Source organism: Labeo rohita, chromosome 21 (genome assembly GCF_022985175.1).
Source record: "Labeo rohita strain BAU-BD-2019 chromosome 21, IGBB_LRoh.1.0, whole genome shotgun sequence".
Classification (NCBI taxonomy): Eukaryota; Metazoa; Chordata; class Actinopteri; order Cypriniformes; family Cyprinidae; genus Labeo; species Labeo rohita.
Window position 1 is genome coordinate 9,495,424 of NC_066889.1, and position 11,464 is coordinate 9,506,887.

Consider the following 11,464-nt stretch of genomic DNA (forward strand, 5'->3'; position numbering starts at 1 on the left):
CAACAGTTTGGGGTCAGTGAGATAAAAGAAATTAGTACTTTTATTCAGACTGATCAAAATTGTCAGTAAAGACGTTTATATTACAAAAAAATTTGAATAAATGCTTTACATAAATAACATTTCAAACAAATTCTGTTCTTTTGAACTTTCTACTCATCAGAGGATCATTAAATCACCACATTACAATCATGAGTCATGTGACACTAAAAAACAGTACTTAAATTGTAATAATATTTCACAATATTACTGTTTTTAAGATTAAGAGAGAATAAGATATCTTTCAAAGACATTTTAACTTACCAAGACATTTTAACTTACCAACTCAAACTTTTGAATGGTATAAATTATAGATTTTTATTACTATTTATGCAATAATAGTGGTAAATTAATGATTCAACAACACATAGTTTTCACTTTCAGTTTTCACCCATTGTTTTGTGTATTTCAGAATACGTTTTGGTCAAATATTTTAATTTTGGTGCATAGCTAAATTCTATTTAAGAAACACACAATGGCCAAGCACTGGTAGCACTTTAAGGTGAGTTTTAGATCCAGTTTAAACACAATGGGGCGATATATTAATACCCATTTGTAAGAGAATGTGACTCATGACTGGGGTAGTAAGTCCATAACAGTGTGTTGCATGTGTGTATTTTGAACAATGTTTTAAACACACCTCTCAATACAGGTTTTTATAATGTTGTCCTTTTGTACTAGTTTTTAAAATATTCCTATTTGTACTGTACACGTCATTGTCAGTATCCATCAGTCTGGAAACTGTCAACAAATAATATTAGCATAATATTAAATATGTTATATAATAATTAGTATGTTACATGTTCTTTTATTGTGTCATGCAATGTTTCGCAATGTGCTTTTCAGCTTGTTATATTTAACTTGATTAGTTTATTAAAACAGTCTATACATTAGGTCAACGGATGACCCATCATTTCATTCAGAAAAACACAGTGTTCTAACAATTGTTCTAATTATATGAGAATAGGAAAGTCCACATTACAGCTCTAACAATAATGACACTGGAAAAACAATATAGTTGAATCACTTTCAAAATGATTAATATATTGATAATTACTTGATCATTTTTTTCCAGCTGATAAACTATATTACACTGACAGCCAATAAGAATCAAGCTTGAGCGTTTAAAGTGGCATAACTGCAGTTATGCATTAACATGTTATAGTGCATTGGTGTGGACGTTTTGTATAGTTGTCATTATACATTTGTGTGTGTGAACAGTCCTTTAACTCGAATGATATTAAGTTATGACGTGTTCAGTTTTATGTTAAAGTGGTAATAGTCGTGGCTTTTAAAATTTTCTTCTACAGAATTATGAAGTCAGTCTGGATCTTTGGCACCATACATTTTGGTGTATAAAATACAGAAACCAAACGAGAAGGTGCCTGCGCAAATGTACAGGTGGTAGGAGAGCCAGTGTCCATCTACTTTTCCCCCTCGTCACCCTCACTGCTGCTGATGGAGGCTCCTTTAGGTGGTGGCGAACGGAAGCGGAGCAGGGGCCAGTGGGAGGCGGGTGATGTAGAGCGACCTCTGGTAGGGCTGGAGCTGGGTGACGTACTTGGTGACTGATAGGGAGACAGAGCCTGGAGAACACGGCCACTCCGCTCCTGGATCATGTGCTGCAGAGCACAAAGAACACAATTTGAAATGCAAAATAGCACTGCATGCGTAATACCCCAGCTTTGTAAATGTCCCTCATTTACCCAGGCTTTATCAGGACCAAACAACTCCAGGAAGTTTCCGATGAACTCGCGAGATTTTTCTTCCCATTTGTAGATGAGGTCATGGCTCTTCTCTTCGACACGGTGCACTAAATGTTTGGACTTCTCCTCCACTGTTCTCACTGTCTCCTTCATTCTGTCCACCTGCTCTTGCAGACGATACTTCTTCTCCTGTCAATCAAAACAGTTGGAATAGTTCACCTAAAGACGTAAAGACTTTTTTTTTTTTTTGAGATATTACAAGTCCTTCGAAGCCAGGCAGTTTCTTTCTTACATTGATGAAGCCAACATTGAGTTCCCGTGCTGTGTATCCTCTCTGCAGATTACGCCTGACGTAGACATCATAGTCTCGAACAATACGTGTGATGAGATCAGAGGTAGAGATCCCTTCTGTTCTCTGAGTAGCCACAAACATTCCTTCCAAACAATTCAGAAGAAATTCATATTTAAAACAGAGTCCTTGACTTAGTTCTGTAAATGCACACTTTGGTTATTGCTGTGTCTTTACCTGCTTCTTTGATATGTTTATACACGTCTTCTGATCCAGCAGAGGTGTATGGGATATCATCATGTGCCACAAAGTCAATCTGCAGACAACAGTAAAATAAATACACAGGTATGACACAGGGATCCCACACTTTTGCATATGAACTGGTTTGATATGAGCTTATGCTGATATTATTTTCTATAATCTATATGTAATTTGCCATTTTTGCTACTCTGTTAACAAAGTTTTGGACATAATACACTTTAAAATACTGCCTAATACAGTTTAAAAGCCTGTTTTGTTTTGTTTTGTTTTGGGTTTTGTTTTTTTGTTTGTCAATAAACATTTTAAAAAAAAAATAGAATAAAATAGAAATTTAAAAACTATGTTGAATGTGTACCAGGCAGAGTTATTGTTAACTATAGCCAAAACCTTTAAGCAAATAATTGAAAAATAAATATTATATTGATAAAATATTATTAATAAAATAATAAAGTATTATGTTTTTGTTCAGCTAGATGCCAAGGCAAGACTTTTTTTTAATTATTTGAAAGATTAACTTAGGATAACATAAACTAAAATTATAAACTAAACCTAATAATAAATAATGAACATGACAAAAATACTATTTTTAATTTTTAATTTACTTTAAAATTAAAATGAAAACAGAAAATAATAAAATATAATTCAAAAACTATATGATTTTTGCTGATATTAATTATACTGAAAAAAAAAACACTGGTAAATTAAGGTTTCACTCAGTAACTTGCTGCTATTTGTGACCTAATATTGATTTGTAGTTATTAAATAGTTGTAGTTATTCTCATCATACTGTAGAAAGTGTCCAAATAATGTTATTTCTTAGATGTCAACAATTTAAAGAATGTTAAATAAAAAGTTTTGTGGTAACAGCAAAATGGTCATGGTAAAATATGAGATTTTATGTAATTACAATTAGCACATAATCAATAATTACAGTTCTCCAATACACCACATGGTGCTACTTGGACACATCATCAGTGATGAACCCGAGGTCATAGGGTGTTTCGGGTCTTTGATCATCAAACACCCTCGCTCGGGCGACCCAGCCGGGGGTGATCAGCCCCCGACTTGTGTCCAAGTTGCCCACTACTCCACGGATCCCCCCTTCAATAATTACATATATATTACCAAATATTTATTAGCAAAATATGAGGGATCATACAAAATGCATGTTATTTTTTATTTAGTACTGACCTGAATAAGATATTTCACATACAAGATGTTTACATACAATCCACAAGAAAAAAAAAAAAAGAATAGTTGAATTTATAAAAATGACCCTGTTAAAAAGTTTACACACACTTGATTCATATTACTGTGCTGTTACCTGAATGATCCAGAGCTCTTTTTTTTTTTTTTTTTTTTTTTTTTTTTTTTTTTTAATGGTTTCGTGGTAGTTGTTTATAACTCCCTTGTTTGTCCTGAAAAGTTAAATCGCCTGCTGTTCTTCAGAAAAAAATCCTTCAGGTTCCACAAATTCTTTGGTTTTTCATCATCATTGTGCATTTGAACCCTTTCCAACAGTGAGTGTATGATCCATCTTTTCACACTAAGGACAACTGGGGGACTCATATGCAACTGTTACAGAAGGTTCGAACACTCACTGATGCTTCAGAAGGAAATACAATGCATTAAGAGCCAGAGGGTGAAAACCTTTTAAATTTGAAGATCAGTGTAAATTTAGCTTATTTTGTCTTCTGGGAAACATGTAAGTATCTTCTGTAGCTTCTGAAGGTCAGTACTAAATGTAAAAAATATTATATTTAGCCAAGCTAAGAAAAATGTATGCATCTTCATTCTGTTCAAAAGTTTACACCCCTGTCACTTAATGCATTGTGTAGTGAATTTCGCTTTCGCCAACCTAAGGACGCCAATTAATGTAGTGAATTTTGCTTTCGCCAACCCAGGGAGGTGAAACAGGGTAGTGATGGGTACTCATGTCGCAGCTAACAATGTTATGATTCTTGGATCACGTGTCAATTAATGTGTGGTTATGAGTACATCACATAAAAAAGATTGGTGGGATCTCTAACTTGTAGAACCTCTTACTATATTATCAACACAAGGAAGACACAAGTTGTAACAATATAAATTTTATTAACAAAAGATAGACAAGAGTAATCAACAACTACTAAATGAATACCATGAATGAAACAGGAATAAAGTGTATAAGATGCATAAAATGCAAGTGATTATGTTGGGTGTTGCTATGTCAGAGCTACGTTATCTGGAAAGATAAACTGTTGCTATTCTGAAACAAATAAGGTGAGGTTGTGGTGAAGAGGTTTGGAAGTGATATTTACGTTCTCTGCGGTTGAGTGTGCAGTCCGGTGGCGGCGACAACTTCCACTGGTTGCGCTGGTGGCAGTACAGTGGGGAAAGAAGCAGGAATCCATTTCGACAGCCTTGAACATGAAGCGCTGTAGGATACTGATCTCCTGGAGCACCAAAGGGTCCAAAGATCTGGAACACGCAGATGTGGCCCTGGAGTAGGTGCTAAAGGTCCTTAGCTTGGAACACGCATATAAAAGTACCTGAAGTAAAGGTTTGCTCGCCGGAGCTTAACCTTGGTGCAAATGTCTGTGTGTCTTCTGCCTCTCTGGGCTAGAGACTCAGAACTTGGTCAATCCGCTTTGTATCCCTAGGATGGAGACTCAGGACGCTGCATCTGCTGTTGTCTCGCTGGACAAAGACTCTGAACGTAGATTATTTGTTTCCTTCCAGACTGGAGGCTCAGAACGTGGTCGTATCTGTAGCTGTCTCACCCTTGGGGGTCACAGATTCAGAACGGTGTAGCTGTTGTTGCCTCTTCCCTTACAGCACTCAGGCTCAGTACTGGTTGATCTGTACTGATTGTCTCACCTTTGCAGGCTGGAGTCTCAGAACCTTGTTCTGCTATCTGCTATTGTCTCACTGAATGGGAAACTCAGAACTGAAGTGTTTCTGCTGTTGTTTCACCCTCGTTGCAGGGCTCAGATTCAGAATGAAGTGTTTCTGTTACAGTCCCTTCCCTCTTGGGTAGCAGACTCAGAACGGAAGGTTGTTCTGTTAGTGTCACTTCTTTACAAGTAGCAGACTCAGAACGTTGGTGTTTCTGCTATTGTCTCACCCTGACAGGCGGCAGACTCAGAACAAGGAGTGTCTTTTGGAAGGGTACCTTTGTCCCTTTCTGATGAGGAGGAGATTGCAATTTGGCGCTTCTCCAAGCTGTGATCGGCTGGTTCCATCAGAGTGGGGGGACACGTGATGACCCACCCTTCTTTCCTCCTGTGGAATTTATTTGCACAGTCCAAACACAGGGTTAGAAAAGTGTCACTAAAGTTTTACCGGTGCATTTCTCACTTTCCAAACCATACCCAGAATGCATTTGGCAATGTTACGAACACATTAAGTTCAAACATGATGGGAAAAGATTGAGCTGTCATACATGCATTTATTTGTCCATTAACAGCTGATTTTGTGTAAGATGTTGCACTACACATCACTGTAACTAAGAATACTTATTTCTCTGAATAAGTATAAGATGTGTGTGTTGTAGTGTGCATCAGTTTTAAGGTTTGAAAACAGTTATGAATGGATTTGGATGGATCTCCATGATCCTTTAGGAATCAGTCTCAAGGTGGGCGAAGGGCACAAACTGCATTTTAACCAATAGGAAGTTCTGTCCTTCTCGGGCTTTGTACCAAATGTCTTGGAATGTGCTGTCCACTACAGTTGGGTTTCCTTCTTGAGAATCAGTGAGCATTTGAGCCTTCGTGTAATAGTTGCATATGAGTCCCTCAGTTGTCCTCAGTGTGAAAAGATGGATCTCAAAATCATACAGTCATTTTTGAAAAGGGTTCAAATACACAAAAAATGCTGAAAAACCAAAGAATTTGTAGGATTTTTCTGAAGAACAGCGGGACAACTGTTCAGGACAAACAAGGGACTCATGAACATCTATCATTAAACAAAAAAACACAGCTGTGGATCATTCAGGTGACAACACAGTATTAAGAATCAAGCATATGTTTTGAACAGGGTCATTTTTATAAATTTAACTACTACTTTCACCTGTGGACTATATGTAGACATCTTTTATGTGAAATATCTTTTTCGGGTCAATACTACATAAAAAATGATATGCATTTTGTATGATCCCTCTTATTTTCGTAAAATAATCAAAAATTTTTAGATTCTCCAAGGTGTATGTGAACTTTTGACCTCAACTCTATATTTATACTACAATGTGCTGAATATTAATTTACCCTGTGTTTTTTAAGGAAATCAGGAGTGAGGGTCCAGGGGGCATCACGGACCACCTCGTCCACATAACGACAGTGTATAAGAGCTTCATAACGTTCATCTTCTGTCATCACTGTGTAGCCTTTATACTTGTGCGTCAGGGCATCACTACATACTGAAGGAGATACACACCATGTATGTAGCAGTCATCAGACATGGTTTAGTATAAAATGCAAAAAAAGAATCCATACACACACAACACAAATAAAACTTTTTTTTTTTTTCCAGATTTTGGACACTGTTGAAGGTGATGACATAGATGTGTGTGTTTTCCTGAAAAACTGGACAAAAGTGTATGTGTACCAATGTGACTCACCACCAACAATCAGATGTGTGTTTGGGAACAAATTCTTGGCCTGCATCAGAGCCCGGGCATGACCCGAATGGAATAGGTCAAAGATTCCATCGGCATACACTCGTACGGGCCGAAGAGCTGCACAAAAGCAAAACAAACTTATTTGTTATTTGGATTCGCCAAATTCTCTGAGTTACACTTGACTGTTTCTCTCACCTGGAGTGCCACGGCGAGCCTGGGCTAAAGTCACTTTTTCATGTGGGGTGTCTGAGGTACTGCCTGATTGTTTAGCAAAGATGGCTGGTTCTCTAAGAGCCTGTGAAATACTGGCTGTTATGATGCATCATAACAAAATGACTGGTATCAAATCAAATAAAGCACATGTACGCATACATGGTGTTTTGTGGAACAGAACAGATTAAGCTGTCTGAAAAAATCATATTTTTTAATAAAATACATGATAAAAATGTGAATGTACAAATGAATGAAGCCATACAGTTTGAACAAAGTTGAAATGTTTGATGAAATGTTTTGTCAGTTATCTTTTTTGTCAGTTGTCCTATCTGAAGTGTGATAAGACACACTGAACATAAGCACTCAGGTGTTCAATAAACGTGTATGAATGAGTTTGTACATGAACTCCCAATAATCTGATGTTGTAACTGCCCTTTGAACCATCAGCTGTTCAGGAGGGAACCCCTTACAGGTCCACTGCTGCACTGATATAGACAGTAATAATCACACCACACCACTGTTTAATGGATCTGAATGGTGGTAATGACCTATGAACTGCATATAAAACAAAAAATAATTGCTATGAATAGAGTAGAGGAAGGCGTCGGGCATGGAATCTGTACCATGCACTCAGATAACGAACTCCAGAGGTTATGTAATAGAAATACTAATGATGGAAAACCTTGTGCTTCTCTTTTTGTTATTGTCCAATAGATTTTCAGTGCATTTTAAAGCATTCATAGGTTATTAAACAACTCTATATTATACTGATATAAATCTTTGACCGGATGGTCCTGGCAGAGATATGCATTTTTTTTTAATTTCCTAATATAAAATTTACATACATCACTGCAGTTAGTTACACACTTAATAGTTAAGAATATTTCACAAAGGGCAGGAAAAGTCCATGAGTCAGTGCCAAACAAATGCTGCATGGTCAAATTATAAAATTATAATATTAGTTGTTCCGACTAACCTTAACAGGTGGCCGTTTGCATTGCTGCTGTTGCTGTGCTTGAACCCCTCCTCGACCAGAACGATCATTAGCACGGGATCCGTTTCGCCTCCTGTTCACCATTGTAGAGATTTCAGTTGACCGTCCTGTGCTTTTGGCTTTCCACTGGTTGCACTTGCCAGATGTGTGACAAGCCTTTGCTTTTACTCCTGTACTGATAACTGGCCAGTCACAGTGACCCTTGTGACTAGGCAAAGGAGCAAAGGTTGATTTTTCATGTGACTTAAATACTTTGTAAGTGCAAACAAATCTATTATTTAAAAAATATTGCATGCTATATTGTTCATATTTATTTGCGTATTTATCTTCGTTAAAGCCTCTTGACAGCTTCTGCACAGGGAGTGCCTAAAATAATAAAGATATTATGCTGTAGAGGCACATATTCAATTTGATTTCAATTCACGTATATTTGTATAGCCTTTTTCACAATACAAATCGTTGTAAAGCAGCTTCAAAGAAAATTTGGTAGTTTTGTATGTTGATTCAGGGTTGGTGTCATCTAAGGACCTCTAAGGGGTTGGCATCATCTCTTCGCAGGTGTTTGGTCATCTCAGAATGTGTAAGGGTTGGATCCAAACTGAAGCTTGTGTAATTCCTAGTTAACATGTGATGCCCATCCCGTGGCAGAAACAGAGAAGCCAAAAGATAAAAATAAAAATTAGTGTGGCTGCTGTTCCAACCAAGCAAAAAATTATGTGTTCAACCCAAGCTAAGAATGATAATGTACATTTGTTATGGGATACATTAAGTGAATGCTTGGCTAAAGAGATGTGTCTTTAATTTGGAATTAATCAGAGAACTGTGAATGTTATCAGAAAAGCTATTCCAGAGTTTGGGAGTCAAATGCGAAAAACCTCTACCTCCTTGAGTGGACTTCGCTGTCCTAGGTACTTCCAGACCTGGGTAGATTACTTACAAAATGTAATCCACTACTGATTCCAAATTACATGACAAAAACTAACTTTTTTATCACATTGATTTAAATAGGATAATCTTGTACCATATTGACAAAAACACAAAAAGTAAGAAAATATATTCCATTTACTGTTATTAACAACGTGAAGTGGATAAAACATTATATTTTATTTGTTTACCCACATGTCATCTGACCATAACCAATGTCAGAGAACCAAAGAATGTGCAAATCTGGTACTTAATTATTAAAATATTTATTTTTAAATCTCAGGGGTACTTCAAGTAAATCTGTTTGGTGAAAGAGGATCAGATGACAAAAAGTTTGTATGAATTGTGCATTTTAATGTGTTTGAAAGACAAAAGCCTTCCAAAGACACAGAAATACATGGCTAACCTAATAGAAATCAATGTGTTCATCAGTAGTTAATGCATTGTTAAATCACTTCTTAAAGCTGAAATGATTTTGTAAATCAGTGGTCAAATGCTGTGTCGCCACCTGACTAATTACTGATCTTTATGTGAATGTCCACAAAGCTTTCTGAATGTATGTAAGCAGTGGGCTATTTAGAAAGGAAAATGTAAAAAATGAAAGAGGAATTAGGGAGAATCAATCAATTATGAATAATTTATTGCTATTGTGTACATGTAATCATATAATCCATAAAAAACAGTAGTCTGATTACAAGTATTTTAAAATGTAATATAATCTAATTACAAGTACTTAATTTTTGGAATCTGATTACATAATACAGATTATGTGTAATTAGTTAATACCCAGTTCTGGGTACCAAAAGCCCAGAGTTTTGCGACCTTAGAGAACGTGATTAATTGTAGTTTCATAGAAGACTGGTTAGGTACGCAGGAGCTAAACCATTTAGGGCCTTATGAATAAGTAGTAATAAATAGTAATATTTTGTAATTGATACAGAACTTATTAGGTAGCCAGTGTAGAGACTGTAAAATTGGGTAACATGATCATATTTTCTTGACCTGGTAAGGACTCTAGCAGCTGCATTTTGCACTACCTGTAGCTTGTTTATTGAAGAGGAAAACTTTATGTCTTTATGCAAACATAAATGCAAACATGAATTCAAATAAATAAGTAGTGACTACTGCTCTCAACTCTAAGACCCGGAGGACTAAAACTGCCTTGGGTTCCCTTCAGATTTTCCTATGGAATTTTATATATACATATATTTTAAAACAAAGTCTGTGGTTAACATAAATTGATGATAATTGGGTGTTTTGTTGTACAACGTAAACTGCACATACTCACACCCTTAAAGTTCTTATGTAGTTACTTATTACAAATATATGTTACAAATAACTGCTTCAAAATGTGTGTGTTCAGTATTGGTTTGTGTAATTCACATTGTAGAGCAAAACATCCAAGTATCGTCTATTTATATTCACCACCAAACTTGTTTTACAAAACCCATATGAAAATGGCTCTGACCAACAGGAAAATTAGCCTTCCAGGTTTCAACGTCATGGCTGCAGCACTGTATTGAGCTCCAAGTTTAACACCCCCCCCACTCCCGCTGTAAAAATTCATTTTTAAATTGTGCATCTATTCTAATGGATCTATTATTTTACATGATCCTTGTTTTAGAGAGGTTTATCTCCATTAAAGCAGTCCCAACTGATGGGTCACTGCTGCCTGCATTGGCTGCTCAGCTCAGCCAGCCCCTGTTGAGCTCTGAGTTTAGCACAGGCCCTATCACTTCATAAAATGTTGATCAGGTAGAAGAGTACAGTGAAAAAGTGTTATTCCTTAGAGCTAGAGTGGGAGGAGTGCAAAAGACAAAATCTGCCATAAATCAATCGTTCCCAAATATGGCACTTGCAAAAAAAGTGGACTGCCACCCACCACTGCCAGTGGCTGGTGCTACCAGGCAGTTAGGGATTGAACCCCTACTGGATTAGTGCTTGAGGTTGTGTTGTGGATAGTAACCTAAAGTTGGTAATAGCCTATATGTTAACGCTTATCCAATGCTTGTAGACCAGCTTTCATTAATCCCCCAGCAAGCTTGTTATCATACACCAAAACTGTTAAATGATTGTACTCATAATGTATTTCTAATTATATTATATATTAAAGAAATACATTTTGTAAATATTTGACATACCTCCTAGTATTTTTTTTTTCACTGCAAAACTTTGACTTATAAGGATTTATTTCATACTGCTGGTACAAACAAGGAAGTATTGGCATTTAATTTTCCTTTTTATTTGCCTAGCCCAGACTGGAACATTGTTTCTTATACTGGTACATCTTGCAATGCATTCCTTTAGTTGAGAAGCCTGCCAATCCTGTCAACTCTTTTTGAAATGCAATTACGTCAGGAAATTTTTTGAGTGGGAGTCATTAAATACAAGGTGTGATCATTACCTTCAGGAGTTGTTCATTCAAAGTCAGTAGTTACCTGTGG

The 11,464-nt window shown here is 36.4% G+C and overlaps 1 protein-coding gene across 1 annotated transcript; it reads right to left on the minus strand.

Moving 5' to 3' along the window:
* Positions 1-22: 22 nt before the first annotated feature.
* Positions 23-8,268, minus strand: pcyt1bb (phosphate cytidylyltransferase 1B, choline b). The gene is made up of 8 exons (XM_051093846.1): positions 8,079-8,268; positions 7,085-7,184; positions 6,890-7,006; positions 6,537-6,688; positions 2,269-2,347; positions 2,035-2,177; positions 1,743-1,931; positions 23-1,658 (listed from the first exon to the last, which is right to left on the minus strand). Exons 1-8 carry the CDS (start codon positions 8,178-8,180, stop codon positions 1,461-1,463), a joined length of 1,080 nt encoding a protein of 359 aa, XP_050949803.1. The 5' UTR covers positions 8,181-8,268; the 3' UTR covers positions 23-1,460.
* Positions 8,269-11,464: the final 3,196 nt, after the last annotated feature.

Bases quoted from the DNA above. Each gene is read 5' to 3' on its own strand.
- pcyt1bb (XM_051093846.1), bottom strand. From the start codon at position 8,180: ATGGTGAACAGGAGGCGAAACGGATCCCGTGCTAATGATCGTTCTGGT. The intron at 2,178-2,268 runs GTAAAGACACAG...ATTGTTTGGAAG, and splicing joins TAAACATATCAAAGAAGCAG to GAATGTTTGTGGCTACTCAG. The intron at 1,659-1,742 runs GTAAATGAGGGA...TGTGCTCTGCAG, and splicing joins TTGGTCCTGATAAAGCCTGG to CACATGATCCAGGAGCGGAG.